The sequence below is a fragment of the Charadrius vociferus genome, unplaced genomic scaffold (assembly GCF_000708025.1).
Source record: "Charadrius vociferus isolate BGI_N301 unplaced genomic scaffold, ASM70802v2 scaffold38, whole genome shotgun sequence".
Taxonomy (NCBI): Eukaryota; Metazoa; Chordata; class Aves; order Charadriiformes; family Charadriidae; genus Charadrius; species Charadrius vociferus.
Window position 1 is genome coordinate 3,767,124 of NW_009650176.1, and position 22,017 is coordinate 3,789,140.

The following is a 22,017-nucleotide window of genomic DNA, read 5'->3' on the forward strand; positions in this document are numbered from 1 at the left end:
TTTTGAAACACTTGACAGAAGTGGAAGGGGAAAGCATGGATTTATTTTATTTGCATCAAATTCTGAGTACTGAATGACTGGTAGGTATTGTTCATCTAATCCTGCCACACCAAAAAAAGAAACCATAGCTTTTGACTAGTTACATTTTTAAGGTGCTGTGCTTGGCACTGATCAATGGGGGGAAAATGCAATTGTAGGAAAAGAAAATTAGTCAAAAACAGAAAGCTGGCCAAGATAATTCATATTTGATATTCATTATCTTATTACAGATGGTCACAAGCCAAGTGCTGATATCCTGTAGGCGGCACTCAAAGGATAAGTGTGCAGTAAATGAAAAGTATATTTTCCTTTATGCTGAATCTGCAGAGTTTTTTACTATGGGATTGCTTTATGCCCAAAGGTGGAACTGCTCTTAAAGGCTCATGCCGTCGCTTAGGATGAGAGTCTCAGAGGCGAGTTGAATAGGCTGCCCTGGCTCTGGCGTGCTCGGTAGGAAACAAAGTTAATCACTGTGGTCATTTGTCCATATCCTCTGCAGCTAAAGAAAATGAGGGGTAAAGAAACGGTTATTTAGTTATTTTAGACAATAGCTGGGGATACCAGGGGTATACTGGAAACCTGGCGTTGATGTGGCATGTTTTGACTATGAACTCTTGACACCAGGAGGCTGGCTTTTTTTTTTAAATTAAAAAAAAAAAAAAGAAGAGACAGCGTTTTACCCAGTAAAAGGATACTAATAAGTCTCTCCTTTTCTAGTGTACATAATTAAATAAAATCATTTATGTCTGTATTTTTAAAGTGACTGTTCTAAGCAGGATAAAGTTTAACATTAAAAACAAAACTCTTCATGGTTTTATGTTGTTTCTGGGTTGTCAGTAAAGGGAGATGGTCAGGCTGGCCCATTTCAAACAGTGACTAATGGACTTCGGCCTCCATTGTTTGTTCCAGCTGCCTCCAAACTTAAATGATTAATTGCGCAAGGGAAAGACAACAATCCTTATTTGATTATGCTGGTTGATGACAGAGTTGCTGATTATTGGAGTAAAGGGAATATGTTGTCCTGGTTTCTTAAATTCTTCAAGAAATAAGGCAGATCTGAAAATAATTTAGAACTGTAGGGTGTAAAGTTACTCAGATCGTGGGGTGACCCTCTCACAGATCTCTAATGGGTCACGCATGCTATAGGGTATCTTAGGTGTAGCTACAATGGCTGCTGTGATAAATCAGTCCTGCTTTTCCAAATGTGATCCATCATACACAGCATGCCTGTGCGATGCGTAAATAATATATCTCACCTGATTTGCCAAGGAAGCTACGAATGAATTGTCAGACCCTGATTCTGAGTTCGGCTCCTTTCACTGGAGATGCTTCTGCGATGCTGTTGCACAGCCTTTTTAATATGGGTTTCCAGTCTTTTTTTTCTTTTCTAATGGAGTTCTAGCTGTTCTAGTTAACAGTAAAATGGTCATCTGTTGGCTTGGCTGAACTGATGTTAACGATGTTTTGTAGCAAAACTGTACAGTCAGCTTGGAATGAAAATGTCAGTTAACTGGTTAGGAGACAAAGGCTTCGAATTGCTTCAGAATATCTTGCTAAGAATAGAATAGCTAGGGCAGCTTCTTCCTAATGATTTTACTTTTTTTTTTAAAATCATTCTTTATGGAGTCATTAACTTGCTTCTGGATTCTTCCTCTTTTTCCTTTTTTCCTTTTTTTTTCTTTTTTTCTTTTTTCTTTTTTTCTTTTTTTTTTTTATCTTCCTGCAGAATAATTGTATAGAGACATGTATCACTCTCACAATGGTTATAGCATCTTACCTTTGTTGCAGTACAGACAGAAATAAAAAGAGCAGGCACTTCCTATACACCAAAAAGACACACTAATAAAATAGGACCAGTTTGGGGATGAAAATTATTGCTGTTTAAGAGCATATATAGACAGTATAGAGCAGTTTAGAGGAGGAATTGACGAAGAACGCCTCGACCAATTAGAAGTTTCATAGGAATTCCAAGTAGGTAGATCATAATTATTGCTGAACCTTTGCCACTGCTTAGGGATTAATGCCTTCATAATTTAAAGACAGGGAAGATATTAGTAATGCAGTGCTCTGTTCAGTGTAGTGTCTAATTGATGGAAGCTTACAACACCCCATAAGCAAATGCTTGTCCCTAGTTTAGAAAAGAGAAATGGGTTTGAAAGGGTGCCTTTCTTTGGTCACAGTTACCTAACAAAACCTGATGTCCAGCTCGATGTAGGAATTACCTGGGGCCCTGCTGGGTGGTTGGCAGTATGTGCTCAGGATGCAAGTTACACACTTGTAAGTTAGGCACTGAATGTTAAATTCCTTTCTCTTACAGTAATTGCTACCTGAGCCCTGTCTGTAAACCTACTTCGTGCCTTCTTCTGCTGTTCCAGTCCTGATGTACAGTAGAGCAGTCTTCTTGCTCTGTGGTCTTCCAGTTGCAGTTATGATTATTAATTCCAGCGGTATTGTTGGAGATCATCCTTCTTTATGCCATAGAGTACCAGAAATTCTATTCCAGCATGTGCCAACCATGGACACCCATACCTCACTGCCTATATATCTCTGCTGAGCTGAAAGAGCAGCCTAAGGGCAGCAGCTTCCTCAGCAGGAGGAACTGGAAAGATATTCAACCTTTTGTCAACTTTGTTTTACTGTAGCAGTTCAGAATAATTGGGCACAACCCAACATGTAACCCAAGCACGGCTTTAATTTGGTGAGTTGTCTGGAGTATACAGGGAGAGCAGTTTTTGGTTAGGAGGCAGCACATGAAGCCCAGAATTGACTACGTGTCCTATGTTCTTCCCTGTGTTCTCGGAGCCAGGCGTCCTTTCTCTTCCTAAACCCCTCTTTCCTCTTTGTATGCTGTAGCTGAGAGTAATGCAACAAGAGTGCTTTCATGGGTGGAAAATCTTTGAGAACCTCAGAGAGTAGTTGGTATTGCTGTAAAAATTATTATTGTGGGTAGTAAAATGTGTTAAACAGGATTCCACTGGTTAATATACCTAAGCTTTGTTCTGCTGCCCCACTGTGCAATATTTATAATGAATTTTATAACGAATACTTTCACGCCATACCTTTTCTTACAAAAGCATTTCACCACTCTTTCGTTCATTACTGTTTGCCTTGGGTCCTCAGAAGCACACGCATGGTGACTCCACTCAGCAATGGCAATGCATCACTGGGAGAATGGAAAACACATGAAAAACAAATGTAATTTTGCTCTACAGTACAGCACTTCAGAAGAGGAAAATTTTCTTTGAGCCATTGCTTCTTTTAAAGTACAGTGCTCTGCAATGACAAATATACAGCTTTTATGTTTCCTGCTCTACCCAACCATTACGTTGTAAATCAGCGGTTTGCTTTTTCCTATGCCATCATTATTAAAACCTGTTGTAACTTTGTTGTAGACAAACGTGCATTAGCTCTTGAAAACCATACATCTTACTCTGTTCTCATCTGTAACAGGGGAATTATTGTATTTGAAAACAAAAGCTACATTCTGGAGCCATTAGAAGGTGCTACAAGTGAACACAAGATCTACCGAGCAGAGAATTTGAAAATAGCCCCAGGATCTTGTGGCCACCAGCTGGACATCTTTACCATGAGAGCTGGTGCCAATGACACATCACACCATTCTCAAGCTGGCAGGGTAGGTGAATGATGCGCTATTAGCTTTCTGGTTTGCTGACTACATCTCTGGTAGCATTTCAATATTACTGCCCAGCAAAACTCTTTATTGCAGAGTCCCTACGGAGCAAAATATTCAACCTACTGATTTCTGTTGACATCATGTTACTAAGTGCATGCTTAAAATTAAGCATACACTTACACAACTTGCTAAAGCTTTATTACTTTTTCTTGATCCTGCATGCATAACTTGCTTTTTACTTTCTTTTTGGTAATGAGACAGCACAGAAAAGTTTATGGTTTCATTTTATGGTAATATATTTTGGTTCATGTATGATTATAACAAGAATTTAAGACCCCCTAAGAACACTGAGCAATGTCTGGAAAAGTTCTTGCCCACCCAAGATGGAAGAGAACCTGATAGCTGTGATGTTTTGCTAATATTAGGTTTGAACCTTTACATTCTAGTAGGAAAGCGTCTTTTGCAGACAAAACAAATTCCCACCCTATTATTTTACAGATTTATTATTGTAATTGTTTCTGCGTAGGAAGAAATGCACTTACTATGAAATGCATCCAGCTAATGGAAACCATAGAAAATTAAATGAGCTAAAAATCAGGAAGAGGTAATACTGTAATAAGTTCATCTGTGTATCGGATGGAGGTTGTAGAAAAGACTGGTTTAGGTGTTCAGAAACTGTACAATGATACAAACCTGCCCTCAGCATTTATTAAATGTCCCATATTGGGATTTATACTTACATGTACTACTAAGCCTTTGTATCAAGTTTATTCTAAAGGAAAGCAACCTAAATGGTATTCCTAGATATTGTTTATGTAGTGGAATTAAATTATTTTACATTTTAGGAATATTAAATATTACTTCTAATGCATTAGTCTTTTCATACACCATTTTCTGGGCTAAGCTTATTTCTGAAAACGCACATAGGTTGAAAGCATTGGAAAAGTGCTTTTCACAACTTTATTAAGGTTGCCCCAAAATCTTCGTGAGTTTTGACTGAACTTCACTGAAATAATCAATGCAACACTAGGAAATGGAAGTAAAATGTGTGCCCACAACTAGCTGATACAATCAAAGCAATTTTACTATTACCCTCATGGTTGTCACATTCTGTTGATGGCTTCAACTACATGTCAGAATTCACCTTAAATATCTGAAAAATATTTTTGCTGTGGTTCAGTGGACATAATTATAAAACCTGTCAACAGTCATCATATGGGTAGGTACAATATACAAAATGGGTGGTTTGGATACACTTCTAATGTGTGAATTTTGAAAGTTGTCAAATGTAATGTGTGGACTGAGTTTTCATATTTCAATGTTGTCATCAGCTAAGCAGACTGTCAGGACATACTGAATAAAGATGACCTGCAAAGTACGGAGAATTAAGGCTGCTTCAAATTACTCTGGGTAACAGAAGCAAGCAGAAATCTAGTCTCAGGTTCAGGGTATGATGAAAATTTTTGGTTTCTTGACAGGTTTGGGGGAGTTTTTGTTTGTTTTTTTTTCCCTGACCCTTCGCTAAATGCTTATTGAGCAGAGCAGAAATGCGAGATCAGTATATCACAAAGTTAGACTAGCCTTTCTGTTAGATTTAAATACAGATAAATGATGGGACAAACAGTAGACTCAGCTTCCCGGATCCAAACATGAGATTTAATAGAGCAAGTCAGATAACGCAGCAGATGTGTGCAAACACGGTTTGCTCCACTGGAGCTGGATCTCTGTACGTACTGGATCATTTCATAACTCAGCGGACCCTCAAATTGCAACAAGGAGTGTGTTTTCCAGTTGAGGTCCATTGAGATAGGATCCTACAGAAAGCAAGCCTGATGTGTAAGACAGCCCCTGCAGTACGGCTTTTTCTCTGTAGCCACGCAAAATAGCCATTTTGGTGGTGCTGGTGGAGAACAGATGAGGCAGGTGAGCCATTCGGGGCAACTGGATCACGGAGAAAAAGAGAGGCTGCAAACTGCAGTGTGAATCCCAGCTATGGCAATTCCCAGGGAGAGGAACATGAGGAAGGGCTACAGTGACATGAGACAGCAGTTTCGTGATAGGATCAGGCGTGGTAGAAGCAGGGGGAAAAGGCAGTGGTGAGCAGAACAACGCATATTTTCTCCCATCATGTCTATATATCATGGCTGTATTATTGACTCTTCATTTTAATTCTGAAGGATTAACTCAGGCAATGGATTGTGCATTGATGCAGTTGGCTGCAGAAAGCAAGCTGAAAGAAGTCATAATTAGGTACATTTTATAAATAAGTATTGTATCCAGGGAATGCGCATAGCCTTTGAGCAAATCACGGGAACAGATTTGTTATGCAAGTCAGTCACCAGAGGCTTACATGATTATACCCCGCTAGCCAATTTCTCTCAAGCTAACTCTCTCCAGTCCAGTTTTACTCTTGGTAAAAAGTGAATGGTTTAAATTGACTGATGTAACAGTGCTCTTCTTATATCTTTGTACCTGGATTTTCCTGTCTCATCTTTTACTCTTTATTTGGAAGAAGACTAGAGGCACCTTGAGGGTACATCTCTGATCAGGACCACATAATAAATTTCAGGTTTGTGTGAGACTTTCAGTGTCTGAGAGATTGATTCTGTCACAAACAAAACCCACATGGTCATTTGCCTTACATGGCATCTCACCCGTGTCTGATATATTATGCAGGGAGGTAAATCAAGCTCTGCCAGAGCACGGTAGATTCAGCTGAAGTCTACTGAGACATGGCAGGCCCCTTGTGTTGCCTCTGCTGCTGTTCCAGGAGCAGCAGGAGGGGACATGCTGACTCCTTGGTGTCCTGGTTCCCAGCCAGCATATCACCAGGTGCTGCTGAAGACCTGTGTGGCAGAGGAGGTGTGGGCATGTCCACCAAGTCTGTGCACATGCCGTGTCCCCATGGTGGTGACAGTTGCACGACAAGGTAACAGAGAGCCCCAATACCAGGAGAAGTTGTAAGAATACCTACCTGAGCACATTTGCCAGACCTCCCAATAAGTGCAATCCTGTGTTCTATCATTGACGTTTCGTTCATTAATGATAGATTTTACTTCCTCAGCTCACAAATACTGTCCAAATAGAACTTAACTATTTTCCCGTTCCTGCAGTTTGAAGGCTGTGCGACACTATTAAATACAAGTTCGAAAGTCAGAGTTACTAAAGGTTACATCTGTCATTTTCCTCTGAAGACAAAGCTTCTTGTAAAACGTTCAAAATCATTAGTTTGATGATAACAAAGAGGAACACTTCGGTACTGCGAAGAAAACTTTGTAAAATTTGTCTGGAAGGTGATGTCCAGCACTGAGTTAGCTTAGGGGATCACACAGTTTGCCTTGGAACAGTTTGCTTTGGAAAGCTTTAGTCATGTTTTAGGTTATAGAGCATTAGTTTAGTTCAAGACATCATAGTCATTAGTAGGTCATACATCTGCTCAAGCTCTTCAGTTCTGGCATGAAGATCAGATATACTGCTGAGACCTCTTTTCCCTAACAGGGGAGGAATGATAGAGTAGATGCTCAGTTGCTGTAAATCACAGAACTTTTACCGGCATTTGTAGGTCACAAATTTAGGGTAGCAGAGGAGCTGTGCTATCATTAGTTCTATCACAAAATATTTTTCATTTTCTTCAGTAATCTTTTTGCAGCTAAATATGGTTCTTTTAAGACCTGCATTTAGAAGTGCAAGTAGTGTGTCCAGCTGTTTTATATGAATATACAGATACAAAATTAAATGTATGCCTTCCGGTTTTGGATTATTAGTTTGCTTCCCCAGACACTGACAGTTCATTCTGTTTTTTTCCAGCAGTTTTTGTTCTTGGGTTTTTCTTCCTACATAATTTATCAGTTGACCACTTGATCTCTTCTCTGCTTCACTCAATATCCCTTTATCTCTCATTTTTCTTAGTAGCCAGTTTGTCTATTGTGTGAAGTGTTTGCTAAAAGTCATCTCATCATTTCTTTAAATGTGTCTTGGAAATAGCAAAGGTCTTTCTGCTAGAGATGATATTCTCCTGCGAGGAAAGATAACTCAAACATTTCAACTGCAGAAAGCTGAAAGGGTGAGAGACACTTTGCACCACTTTCCTGCTTTCTGTCATCAAACCCCAGTGTGGGGTTTTTTTTTGTAAGTAAGTACCACGTAGACTAGTTCTGCTGTGGTAGATAAAAGGAAAACTTCCATGAGGAGAAGGAATGCAATAAAAACTTGTATGTAGTGAAATCTTTGGAAATCTGAGATGTTGTGTATCTCCTCTCGCAAGCACTTTGTTGGACTGAAGGAGAGCTGACTCCAAGAGTCACTTATTGCGAAAACAAAATTCTATTTGCATCTTTTTTGGCAGTACAAGAGGGAGACTCTGAAGACAACGAAGTATGTGGAGCTTGTTATTGTGGCAGATAATCGTGAGGTAAGAAACTTAAAAGTAAAAAGCTATGGGAAGCACAGGTGGGAAACAGGTAGCTCAGTTCAGCTTCCATGATATTGTGAGTAATCAGCTTTGGATAGTAACATGGGGGTTTTCAAAGGTAAAGCTTCATCCCAAATTAGGGCTAAGCAGTGGAAGGCACTATTAAAATAGGGCAACACTGACAGTTGATTGTAGAAGTTTCTTGCAATACTTCATGAGGAATTTGACTCCCAAATAATTGGGATATCTGACAGTAATTCAAGAAGAGGCAAATACGAATTCACTGCCCAGGATCCTTACAGCCCCTTCCAGTCCCTCAAGGGGCTACAGGAAAGCTGGGGAGGGACTCTTGATCAGGGAGGGGAGCGATGGGACAAGGGGAACAGTTTTAAAATGAAAGAGGGGAGAATTAGATGAGATATTAGGAAGAAACTCTTCCCTGTGAGGGTGGTGAGCCCCTGGCGCAAGTTGCCCAGAGAAGCTGTGGCTGCCCCATCCCTGGAGGTGTTCAAGGCCAGGCTAGACGTGGCCTTGGGCAACCTGGGCTGGTGGGAGGTGTCCCTGCCCAGAGGGGGTGGAACTCTATGATCTTCAAGATCCCTTCCAACCTAAACCATTCTATGATTCTATGATCTCCTTGAGCTAGTTAAGTCTTCACTGCCATTAACTCTGTCCTTGGTGGGACCATCACTGTTTGGAAGACACTATAGGATCCTGCACGTGCTTTTGAAGTGGTATTTCACTGTCACATTGAGTGAAGCACAACTGCCTTCCTGACGGTTTGGAAAGAGAGCTTCAAAGCGAGTAGTCAGGACTGACTGTAGAAATATATATACTTACAAATACTTAACGGGAGGATGCCAGGGGGATGGGAGCAGTCTTTTTTCAGTGGCGCCCAGTGATAGGACGAGGGGTAATGGGCATAAACTTGAACATAGGAAGTTCCATCTTAACATGAGAAGGAACTTCTTTACTTTGAGGGTAGTGGAGCACTGGCACAGGCTGCCCAGAGAGGTGGTGGAGTCTCCCACTCGGGAGACATTCAAAACCCGCCTGGACGCCGTCCTGTGCAACGTGCTGTAGGTGACCCTGCTCTGGCAGGGGGGTTGGACTAGATGATCTCCAGAGGTCCCTTCCAACCCTAACCATTCTGTGATTCTGTGATTCTGTGAAATGTTCCAGTGGGTTGAATGGCAACCAAAGATCTACACCTTGGTTTGAATTGTTTTGCTATTTACATTTTTCGTCTCCTTGAACACTTCTAGTTAGGGAATTCCAATCACTGCTGCAAGAGCTGAAACAGTTGACAGAAGAGCCTTTTTTTTTTCATAAATCAGTCCCAGAAAGATCCCTATGTAAAACTAGGGATTTAAAAAACTTTTTGGGAAAACCAAAATCCTATCCCATAGCCTGTGCATATTCTGAGGCAGACCGTGGTCCCATGAAGCCAAGAGGAGTCTGCTGATGGTCTTTCGTGTGCCCAAACCTCACCGACACTGCTGGCAGAATAAGGTGGCCACTGGGGGGAAATGCTATGATATTTGTGCCGCTACTACACTGATCCTTTACATTCCAAGTTTCAGAGACAAGGCAAGGATGTGGAAAAAATTAAGCAAAGGCTGATAGAAATTGCAAACTATGTTGATAAGGTAAGAACATGAGTATTATTTCACTTTTTCCAAACTTACTACACTTTCTGAAAGACGTTGCTGTGAAATCTATGTTCCTTCTACTGGTAAATTAAGAAAGCTGCCATGCTCAGATCAGCAGTTTTCACAACCTTTGCCACATCTCCTTATCCACCAACCTTTTCAAAGAGCTAAACCTGCTGCTTTCCTAATACTCCAGTATTTCAGAGCAATGCTTCTCTTCAACCAGTAAAACCCAAAAAGTAAACTTAAACCTTTTGTGTGCCCTTCAACACACTGGGCTGTAGCTCTACTCTGCTTTAAACAGTGCTCAGTAACGTCTGAACCATATGGGATGTGTATATCTGTGGAAGTGCTGTTGCTAAGGAGATGCACCATTTAGCCCTAGGATTTTATTAACCTGGGAAAAGAGTGGAGATAATTACATATGGAAGAGCCCATAAGAAAAGGCTTATTTTGAGGAGGAATTTAGAGAACGAAGTCCTTTGAGCAGCAAGGGATGGTCCAATTATAAGACCAACAAAGGGCCTGTGAAGAAATGGTCAATAACCTATCTAGCCCAGAATTAAAAATATGCAGTGCTTAAGGAACAAGGAGTTGATGGCTGAGTGAGAGCAGTAAGAAAGAGACATACACTGCTTTTTTTTCATTTGATGCAATTTATTGACAATAAACAAATGCTAAGAGTCCTCTACAGTGTTTTTGAACAAATTAAAGTTTATTTTTGTTGTGCTATATGACCAGAAAAAATTAGGAGTCCAGTAGCGAAATTATAACTGAGGGAGTCTTAATTTAGCTGCGAACTTATCAAGTGATACTTCAAGGGCAATAACTCAAGGAGAAGCATTCTTGATTAAAAACAAGCTGCTGAAGACACCTCCACCTCTTCCATAATTGTCTTGCAGACTTATTACTGGAGGATACGTATTTATATGTTACCTGCTCAAAATTAATTTTGCATGTTATAATATATTTATGTTTCGTGCTTAATTTATGCTCAGCAAATGCAATGTTATCCAAATGACTGTAATGCATATAAACAAGACAAAGATCTACTATATTGTTTTCTCAGACTGTCAGCAAAATCTGGGCGTGATCGATTCTTGAATCCTTCCTCACATTAGTCTCACATTAGAATTGTTATCTCTGCTCCGTTGCTAATGCTGCTCCGGCTCCCCTCTTGTAGCAACTGTGGCATTTACTAGTGTGGTAATAGTGTATGTAGCCCACACTGCTAAAATCACTTGGGTTTATCTGCTGTGAGCAAAACTCGATGACTCTGGCTAATTTTCAGCTATTATTTTGAACCACAACTGTAGTACAGCACCGTCAGTGGTCAGAAGTGAAGGACATGTGAAGGTAGTTGCAGCGTTTCATCTTGAAGGAAGACACCAAACTCGGGTGGGACATAAAGAAGTAGCAAATCTCTGGATGTCTTTGAATGCCTTACGGATATTTAGTCAGGTCAGAACTTTTCTCTGAATCATAGAAATATTGTCTGAGTCAGTTGTACCAGGTGTTCGCTTTTTCCCTGGAGAAGAGACCCTTTGAGCCTCTGCAAGAAAGGTTCATATGCACATTATGCTTCTGTTGAAATATTCTAATCCAAGTGGGTTTTAGAGACGTGTTTCTATTTTTCTTTTCTCCTTAGTTCTATAGGCCACTAAATATTCGAGTAGCCCTGGTTGGAGTGGAAGTATGGAATGACATGGATAAGTGCTCTATTTCTCAAGACCCTTTCACCAGCCTCCATGAGTTTCTGGACTGGAGAAAGCTAAAACTACTACCTCGTAAACCCCATGACAATGCACAGTTGATAAGGTAGACTTGACACTACATCTGCCGGGATTTCAGTGATTTGAGAATAGCTGTACTGAATTCTTCCCCAGTTGCTAAGCGGTTCGGAGGAACATCTGTGCTCCTGAGGGTTTGTCTTTCCCCTCTGCAAACATCAAACATAAAAGCCCTTTGCAGAGCCCTTCAGCAGATGCTTCAGATGAATTTCCTTCCACAGCTCTGCAATAGCCCTGTTCCTTCTTGGCCTTTCCCGAATACAACTCATGTAGAAGTGTTGATGTGTAATAAACTGGCAAATACTTATGGTGTGAATTTACAAGGGGTGTAAGCTGGTCTCAGTCTAAATCGTTACCGAAAAAGGCAGTCCTGCCCTCACCCCAAAAGGGGCTGAGGGGGCACTATGTGAATGCTGTTTGTTAGTAGAAAGACCTCAGTAAACTTTAAAATGCAGGCTAAATTGGTCAATTTGTTCACATTTGTGACTTAAAAATTAAATCATACACATCTTTTACGCTGCTGCGCTTTCCTGGATTAAAGTAATTAAGTAAATATACTCGAAGTAAAAGCGCTCTTTAAAAAATAAACGTAAGAGAAACACCTCTTTCTTGAACCAGGTATCATTTTGATCAATGAACCATTCTTTATACCATAGAGACACAAACCTGACAACTTAGTAATTAAAAGGAGCTCTTTACTCATTACATAGATATTCTTACATTATATGCGTAAGAATAGAGTGAGCCCTTCCAAACTGTCCCTCATCAGATAGTTGATTACTCTCTATCTATAATAATACTTTGTTTGGAATTATTACATTCTAGGCTGTGTATTAAAACAAGTAGCATATAGACTTCCCACTGCATTAAAATAACCCTTCTTGGAGCTAGAGACATTATTTTTATGTTTGTATTTCTATTCCCGACTTCAGTCAGGGGGAAAAAAAAGGAAGGAAGGGTCCTGTTAGAGCAGTAAGCCCAAAGGATGGTGATCAAATGGATCTTTCTCATAGCAGGGATGCTGTCACTGTCAGTTTGGCAAGTTGGCATGACTAATCTCTGCTTTTCATTGTTTTAAACCTGCAAATGTCTGGAGCTGACACATTTGAAATGGGATCTTTGTTAGAGATTGGCAGAAATACAAGACTGAAAATAATAGGGCGGTATCTTGGGGTTGAATGGTGATTCTGTGTTTCTTCTCCTTTCCCTCCTTCCTGCAGTGGGGTGTACTTCCAAGGGACTACCATTGGCATGGCGCCCATAATGAGCATGTGCACTGCAGAGCAGTCCGGAGGGGTCGTCATGGTAAGTGGTAAAAGCGCAGGACTTGAAACTGGCCCAGCTGGTGCAACAAGATCTCAAGTTTTGTAGTGCTGTATTCTGTACCGGAACAACAGCCCCAGTTGCCCCATTTTCAATCTCAATATTATCTATATCTACATTCAGACTGCTTGTAAATGATAGTTTCCATAGTGAAAAAAATCAAAATATTGCATTAAAATAGCATGACACCTTTACAAGAATCCTCTGCTCCTAATTGTCATTAAATCAGGTGCTGAGGTGCTGTGAAGGATGAGAACCAGAAGATGGATTTGTTATGCATTTGGGTATACTAGTGTTACAGGCAACAACAGCCTATCCTGAATATTTTATTATATTGGTTTTATTCTGTATTTACAGAGTTTCCTGTGTAAGGCCTCATTTTCCATCTTTGCAGCTCAGTGAGTGTATTACATTGCCAGACAACGAGAACAAACAATGGCAGCATTTATTCTACCTGAGCCTCTCTCAAAGAGTACTGCTGGTAATGCCGTCGTTAGATGCTAGACATGATGAACATACAAGTAAACATCTTAGCCAATTTCTGGAAGTAGTTCTGGAATATTTTCTTTCAGATTTTTTTATTTATTTATTTTTAACTGTTCTGTGCAAAAGCAGGGGGAAAGAAGTTTTGCGTTAACTAAGCTTTGCAATAGAAGTACGTTAAATAAATTAGATGTAGACTCCCCGAGCTTGCAGGCCACTAAAAGGCTCAACTGGTGACCTCAGAGCTCAACTCCAGAGCAGAAAACCAGGGAGTCCTAAAAACCTCTTAGATTGCCTCTGAGTTCAGCCTGCACGTGCTGCAAACCTTTGTGTTTTCTACAGCTTTGTTGAGATTTCCAGCACCTGAGATGGTGTGGTGGTTCTCTCCACCTCTGCTGGACACCTCAGCAGCAGATCCCTGTATAAGTGAGGTGGAAGCTCAGGAATGCACAATGGTCAGCGTTTGCATGGTCTCAAAGCTCCCAGTTCTTCAAAGCTTCCTAGCGCTAACCTGGAGCTCAGGACAATAAGGCTTTTGCCTCAAGACAGTCCACGTAGCAAAGTAATCCCAGAGATACAGTCCCTTGAAGCTCCTGTATTTCTTTCTTTCTTAACTAGCATCCAAGCTGAGGTTGGTCCACAATGAAGGACCTCTTTGTGGTCTCTAGGACAAGAAGGCAAGAAGCCAAGCTGGGGTGATGTATGCATTCATGGAAGACACTGCCTAGACGGTCCAGAGTGGGACAATTTACTAGCTGAGCAGGGAAGCTGACGTGGAGGACAGTTGGAAAGACCAGTCAAATCACATAATTTGGAGAAACTCAGGTCAAAATTGTAGCCAAAGGCTTCAGTCTCTTCGTAGCTTTAGAAGCTGAGACTCTAATTGGTGTTTGTAACAGCTTTTCACTGGGTGCTTGGGTGATAGGTACGAAAGGAAAAGGAGGAAAAGAGGAAGAAAAAGCTGTAGGAGTCTCCAAGTGCACTTCCAAATCTTGGCAAAGGTATACATGAGGCAGACAGCCCCATTTTATCCATTTCACCCTCAGGCCAGCAGTCATAGCTTTGGCCTTATCTGCAGTCAGAGATGCCCTTAATTATGATGTTTTTGGTTTTTTTAATTTTTAGCATAAACTTTAAGATATGCTATAGTGTACTTTACTGCACAGTCAGTTCTCTTCACTCTGGAAACTGTCATTTTAACCACAAACGACAAAAAAATATTTCATTCCAGTAACAAGAAAACAAGAATCAGCATTTCTTTAAGTGCTCTCAGGGATCTGACAGAGAGACTGATTTATATGACCAGGAGAAGCCCAATGTCTGTGCATGAATCGCGGGCCAGGCCGCGGCTTCAGTTATGCAGGGGAGTGTGATGTGTCCCAGAGGCTCCCACCTCCAGGAACTGAAACTTTTGAGGTGCAAATTAACTTGTGCTTGCACAGCACACCTAGAAATGTTTTCCAGTTCCTTAAGCAAATCCTTAAAAAGGAGCCAAATCCCAAACAAGGAAATGCTCGACTGAAAACCCAGTCGGGCAGCTGCCCAACCTTCCCCCCTCAGTTAACAAAGGCTAATTCAGATATATACAAAGGAAGTTTTTATATATACTGGTACGTACAGAAGAAAGATCTAAATTTGGAAGACGCACAAACAGAAGAATGAATAACTATTAAACCAAGAGGCTACTGTGCTCAACCATCTCTACACTGGGCAATCAAACTTTTGGCCATCCTTATAATTCAGCCAACCTCTTACCCATCCCACCCTGAACGCTCAATACCAAAAAGCTATCAGAGCTGTTCTGAAAGAAGAGGCAATGGAGAGATTGCACAAGAAATAACATTTGAAGTCAAAAACTCGAGTAATCCTTGTATGATCTGATTTTCCTTACTGGTTTTGCAGTTAGTCAGCTCTAAATTTTATTTTATTTTAAATTTAAATTCCTCTGCCCATCCCTACTTTTCTATAGGGCTGAATTCTCTCAGTGGTAGGTGACGCCCTGTCTGCCACTATTTTTAAGAGAAGCCCAAAGTGGGGAGAGCAGTCATCTGAGTATGAGAAGGTTTTGGTGTATCAAGAGCATTATAATTTTATTTTACTGTGATGGTTTTGTTGTGTTGTAGAAAGACAAAACAGAAGTTGACATTAAAGCAAGTCTTTGACTCATGATTTGAGCTCCATTCTTCTGTTTCAAAAGACTGCCCACTAAATTCATGGATTTAAAAGTAAAGTATTGCTGAGTTGCTGTAATGTAATGTAGTATTCTCACTCATGTCACATTTCCATCGAAATTTAGTGGGAAGTTAGGCTGAACGATAAGTGTGCAACTGAGGCAGTCACATTTCAGTGAATTGATTCAATGAAATAAAAGCGTAGTTTAGGAAACTTAGTCCTACAACTGAGTGAACCTGCATGGAAAGTACCAGGACTGGGGCATTTGCCTGTTCTAGCTGTAGGTGACAGTATTTTATTACTACGATTTGATCTGAATCTCAGCGGAACGAAGCAGAGTTCAGCTGGAAGCAGCTGCATGTTTTGTGCAACAGCTTCTAATGTCTTAAAAGTAGATGGTTGCTTATTCAGTGGTTGTGAAACTGTTTGGTAATGACTTTTACTGCTCAAGTTAACTTTAAAAGACCCTGGTGGAATAAATCAAAGTCACATTTCTATTCATTTCTTTAGTCCTTGTGATACTTAAATGGTCTCAGTATCAAATGGGACATGTCACTGTTTGTTTGGATAATCTTCATTTACGCTGTCTTCAAATAACCTCTTTTGCTGAGACATCACATTCCTTGTTTTAAGAACCCTCTCTAGAAACTGATAAAATTGCATTCCAAGTGGGTCTGAGTGAGTAATGAGAACCGCATGGGCTGTAATAATTGTTTGCCTATTCAAGATCCAAATTACATTTCAGATCATTTATTGCTCTAGTTTTGGAGTGGACTGTGTGAATTCTAGTTTTGGGTTGCTGTTTTTTTAATTGTCAGCTTTAAAGGCGTTCAACTAAATACAATCTCCGTTCAGTAGGAGAACCTGGCAAAACAAAGAAAAATTGAGCTCAGTTTGTTGTCTGTCTTGGTAGCTCAAAGCTTAGAGGAGTTTCTGTCTTGACCACATGGCCCTTATTTCAAGGCATCACTCCAGTGTGCTGCTGGTAAATTATATGGAATTATATCATTTCTTTCTTCAGTCCTGGATTGTTTTCCAGTTGAGTGAGAGGTTGTGCTCTTTTTATGACATCAGGTTTGATTACATTGAATTCCCTAAATATTTCATAAATTACCATGAGTACAAAGATGAATCAATCTGTATGTGACTAGTGTCTAGATAAGACATCTCCATACGTAGGCATTGTGCAGGAGCATATATTTTCTTGACTATTACAGATTATTTTGCTGCTTAGGTTTACTCTGTTGTTTCTTCTACTAGGACAGGTTGTACAGCTTCTTTCAGCAAACAGGCGTCTCAGAACATAATTGCACACAAACTGGCTGTTACGTTAGTCACAAGATTTTTATATTAACCTTTTAAAATTCAGGGAAAACTAAAATGAGATCCTTTGTTAAAAGATAAAATTCTTCTGAGTTTATTCCATGTGCAGAAGGAGTAGTTTCTTGCTTTCAGAATGATCCTCTTTTTGATTTGGTTTTCTGTTTGAGAAATGATTTACTAAAAATATTAGCATGCACAGATGAAAGAAGAAACTCTTAAATCTACCCCAAATCATGTATTAAGGACTTCATTAATATATAGCTAACATTTTAGACAGTTTTACCTTTCACTTCTTTTTAGTCTGAGGGCTGGCTTAGATGATACTAAGAGTTCTTTAAACTGAATATATTCATATATGCTTTTAGAGCAGGCAGCTGTACATAGTAATTCCATTTACTGACTGATAAATAGTGGATCATGCATTTATATTACATGCTTATACCTTTAGGGAAAGCTTTCATATGAGTACAGCGGAATTTTTTTCCCTGAGGGAAAATGATCAATGTGGAAAGGTTTCTTACTTGTGGTTAAGCCAAAACATCAGTCTGATCAGCAGGCTGTAAGCAGACCATACAGTGAATTTCTCAGAAATAGTTGTCCCAAAAATCAGCATTTCAACAAGGATTAATGTTAATATTTCAATTTTGACATTTGCAACATTTAGAATGTTCCTGGGTGTTAACAGGAGGGCATCAAAGATTTCAACTTTCTTTGTCCTTTCATTTTTAAAAGGAGATTTTCAAAGGTACTTGGTCTTTCTTACAAGGCTTGTGAAATATTGGACTTTCTGCTACCAAAGACACAGTCTGAAGAATTACATAGTTTCTGATATTAAAGAAAAGTCTGTGGTTGTCCAGTCTGGAGAAGAGAAGGCTCTGGGGAGACCTTATTGCAGTCTTTTGGTACTTAAAGGGGGCTTATAAGAAAGATGGGGGCAAGTTTTTTAGCGTGTCGTGATAGGAGAAGGGGTTATGATTTTAAACGAAAAGAAGGCAGATTTAGACCAGATATAAGGAAGAAATGTTTTACTGTGAGGGTGGTGAAACCCTGGCACAGGTTGCCCAGAGAGGTGGCAGATGCCCCATCTCTGGAACCATTCAAGGTCACGTTGGACGGGGCTCTGAGCAACCTGGTCTGGTTGAAGACGTCCGTGCTTAAGGCGGGGGGGGGTGGACTAGATGGCCTTTAAAGGTCCCTTCCAGCCCAAACAATTCTATGATTCTAAGAATATTAAATAGACCGAGTGAAGTCTCTTGCTGCATTTGTAATTTACCTCCTGACATGAAGAATCTTCTCACTTTTCCCTCATCACCTTCATCCTCACCCATAAATGATTGCCTTTTCCAACACTCCACATCTGGGTGACTATTTTCTGCCACTGTCGCGTCTTTCAGGGATTTATTGAGCAGGGGAATTTTAAGCCCTAAATAATGAGATGTTCAGATGTTCAACGCAGCCCAATGGTCTCAAATGTCTAACATGCTGGGGAAACTGGGTGGCCACGACAGATAGGCTGCCCTGAAATTCCCAGTCTGCACTTCGTATGTGTGGATGAATTTAAAATTGTGTCCATTTAACACCAGTGTAACTACAGCGGGTAAGTTTATAAACCATTTCAAAGGACAGGCAATAGGACCTTTGAGGGGTATGTGTCTTTTAAATTGTTATCATACATCAACTTCACTGGTTCTTTTATGTTTTTTTAAGGATCACTCAGAAAACCCTCTAGGTGCAGCAGTGACCCTGGCTCATGAACTGGGACACAATTTTGGAATGAATCATGACACACTGGAGCGGGGCTGTAACTGCAAAGCGTCTACTGATAAAGGGGGTTGCATCATGAACCCCTCTACCGGGTAAGTGCGAGGGTGAGCACTGGCAACTTATGGTTAGAGTGGGAAATTTTTTGTTTCATTTTGTGTCTCAGGAGCATTTAAAGGGAAAAAAGAAAAACCTTTTCAACACCTGTCAAATCTTCTCGCAGTTATCCCCCTCAAGCTGAAACAATTAAACTTGTTATCAGAGCACGACATGTACCATTGTACCGTTCTATTTCCGTGTTACCAGTGTGAGAGACAAAAATGCCATAAGCAACTGGTTAATTTAAAAAAAAAACCAAAAAAACAAAAAAACCCTATCAAACTGCATTTCAAGTATTGAATCAGAATTTCACCTTCTCTCATCTTGCCAAGTGAGTATCAGTCATAATAGGAAATGAGCAACATCCCAAGGCCAAGACTAAGATGAATGTGTAGGAAATAAAGCAATGCAGGAAATACATTATTAGACTGTCTGTAAAGCCTTTGTCTCGTGCAGACAAGGTTTTTAGTTTTGCACAAACTTTTGCATTTCACCCCTCGTGATAAGTGTGTAGCAGCATCAAATCTGTAAATGAGCAAATCGAATGTGTAAGGTCGGTGGGGTTAGGGTTGTTCAGTGGCCGGAGGGAGATCTTCCAGGAAAAGATATAAGACGCTGTGGGAAACAAAGCCAGTGAACCCGTGGTCACTGCTCTGAGTCAGTGCTGAACTGTTGCTGTGCTGACGATAAAGGCACGATGTCAATGGAGAAGACTGGTGTTTTTGTAGACAGGAAAAGTACAGGCACCATGAGCAGGGTAACAGGTTACAGCTTACTTCTCTGTATCTTAAAGTACTGTTAGAAACTGAACAATGTAATGAATGAGTTCTCCTCGTCCATATTCAGACAAGAACTGATAGGATTAAATGGAAGTATGAGAGAGTAGATTTACCAAAGCTTCCGGATGGAAAGTGATGTGCTGGACTGGACTACCCGCAGAAATGTTACTGCCTGTGACTGGAAGCTGGTAAGAACCAGTCAGACAAATATCCGTCAGCAGTGTCTTGTAGGTACAGCTGGATTTGCTTTGGGGCAAGGGGATGGTCTAGATGATCTTCTGATGTCTCTTCCAACTCCAACGTTCTCTGTGTGTGCTTAAACTTCATCTGTTGCTTAAAAATCTCTTCTGGGAACTGTGATCAGCTCAACCTCTGCCTTCTCCGAGACTGCTTGTTTCTGGGAAAGGAGGAGAGCAATCTGGGAGAGGCCAGGGAGTTCTGGGCAGGATTGCTCCCTGCTGGTCAGCCTAACAGCAGCCTTGGCGTTTCTTCAAAGGCATGCTGTCACCCTCCTTCAAGGCAGAAAAAGGGATTCTGGCCAGAGGCCAAGCACTGCAAGTTAAGAGACAAACAAAAGAGAGTTGTGTGTGTAGAGGAGAATGAGAGTGATTTCTACAGTTTGGAAAAGAAGCATAACTTGGCTCTTCCAAAACAATAGGTAGTAAATATCTGTATGGAACTGCATTCTGCAGCACGTCAGGGCTCATAAGCACACTGTGAATACAAACTGGAATTGGAAATGGGGCTCTGAGGTGAGGGGATGTGATGTGATAGCTGGTCAGCAGCGGGCAGATGGGTCCGGGCTCTGAGCTCCTGAAAGATGCATGGAAGCTTTAGTCATCGCAGCTGAGTTACTGGCTGGGCATCCACTTTTGGAAATAAATGCAGGAGCTGCTCCCAGGACAGAAATCTCCAGACACTTTCTGAACTCATCTTGTGAAGGTCTCTCTAACGTGAGATTAGATAGCTCTTTCCTGGTTCTGCCTTCTGCCCCAAGTCCTTTGGGTGTATCTGAAGCTGTCTTCTATGTTGGATGCGCCAGTCCAGCCACTTGGCTCTGGGTTGGCTCAGGGCATGGACAGAGTAAGGTTGTACCCGCTCGGCATGTTCCTCAGATGTGAGTCCAAGCAGTCCAGCTCACTCTCTGTTGGGGTTTCTGTAGCACCCCACAGGTCAAAGGCTGTGGTTCCTTCAGCACCGCCGTGCCCAACTCCAGCACCCCACAGGTTTGACAGCGTGGGGAGAGGGCCACCAGGTACACTTCAGCTTTGTAACGCTCTCTTTGGATTTTTACCAAACTTTCTGTACAACTTGTGCCTGAGGAAGGGTTGTGGCATTCACAGAACTGGGCAGGCTGTTGTGTTTGCAGTGATTATTGATTTATAAATGGAAATTTTAACATCAGGTTTATAGCCTCAGGCTTTACCTTCATACTGCGCTGTCAATCTAATAAGTATTCTGGGAGAATACTTTACGCCTTAAGCCAAACTGCATTTTACCAATTTAAAATTAAAACTTTGAATATTTACCCAACATCTGACCAACAGCAGTATTCCTCTGAGCGCCATCATTTAAGGAACACTGAAGAGTTTTTGGCTCTGGCAGTATGCGTCTTAAGGGAAAGCCAAATGAATATCCCCTACCTGAAATGCATTCTTAGAATAGCAAAAACATCAAAACAAAGTGCATCCTGGGGAAGCAGCATATATTTAGAGAGACAGCCTGCTCTCTCAGTATACTCATTGTCACTCACTCTGTGCTCTTCTAATTTCTGTTAGGTTAAGGTAGATTTAAGAAGTGCAAGAAAAAAAAAAGTCCTTGAGCTGAAGCTACTGTAAAAAGTACAAGTCCCTGAGAAGTCCTTATCTGACATCTAAAAAGAATAGGAAATACCTGGGTTATACCAGAAAGGCCTCTGTAAACTTAACTTTGGAGTCATTTGTGTGGTTGTGCAGCAAAAGGGAATGTTTTAAGGCTTTTTACTTAAAAGTGATTTCATTAATTATTGCCATTTCTTTCGGTTCTTATGTTTCAGTCTTTGAAGAGGTCTTGGAAATTACTTCTTGGTGGAAAAAAATCTCCTGGGATCAGGGTGGAATTTAAACTCTGTTGGATCTATCCTTTAATGAGCTTCCTATAGTTTTTACTCTTAAAAGATGCCAGCAAGATGTGTACCACTTGTGTGTGAGCTACAAATGCCTTAAAGACTCGCTACTTTAGCAAAATATATTTTGTATAACATAGAATTAAGCATATAAAACCCAAAATTTGTGGCACTTCAGGCCTTTTAAAGATTCAAATGTCTGCTGTGGAAATCACATAAATCTGACTGTAGGAGTTTGGGATTTTGCTACAAAAATAGTATCAATAAGGAAACACTTAATACTAACACATTGTTCCCTTTTTTATGCATATATTTTGATAATATTCCTCCAGTTCTTTTGGATTGTTTTGACCATGGGCTGTTCTAAGTGAAAATGAAGGATATAAGGAGTCTTAAAGAGATTTGCAAATATTTTTACTGAGATCACAGTATCTGAAAACTAAGGGA

General features: G+C 40.6%; 1 protein-coding gene across 2 annotated transcripts in view; it reads left to right on the forward strand.

The window, feature by feature from the left end:
• Positions 1 to 22,017, forward strand: part of ADAM12 (ADAM metallopeptidase domain 12) — a 190,780-nt gene that overhangs the window by 119,359 nt on the left and 49,404 nt on the right. Inside the window, exons 6-11 of one of the 2 annotated variants that reach the window (XM_009892720.1) lie at positions 3,490 to 3,673; positions 8,019 to 8,084; positions 9,662 to 9,733; positions 11,385 to 11,554; positions 12,747 to 12,831; positions 18,535 to 18,683. In XM_009892720.1, coding sequence (XP_009891022.1) covers positions 3,490 to 3,673; positions 8,019 to 8,084; positions 9,662 to 9,733; positions 11,385 to 11,554; positions 12,747 to 12,831; positions 18,535 to 18,683 — 726 coding nt within the window. The remainder of the gene's footprint in view (positions 1 to 3,489; positions 3,674 to 8,018; positions 8,085 to 9,661; positions 9,734 to 11,384; positions 11,555 to 12,746; positions 12,832 to 18,534; positions 18,684 to 22,017) is intronic. The other variant, XM_009892721.1, reaches the window with a different exon arrangement.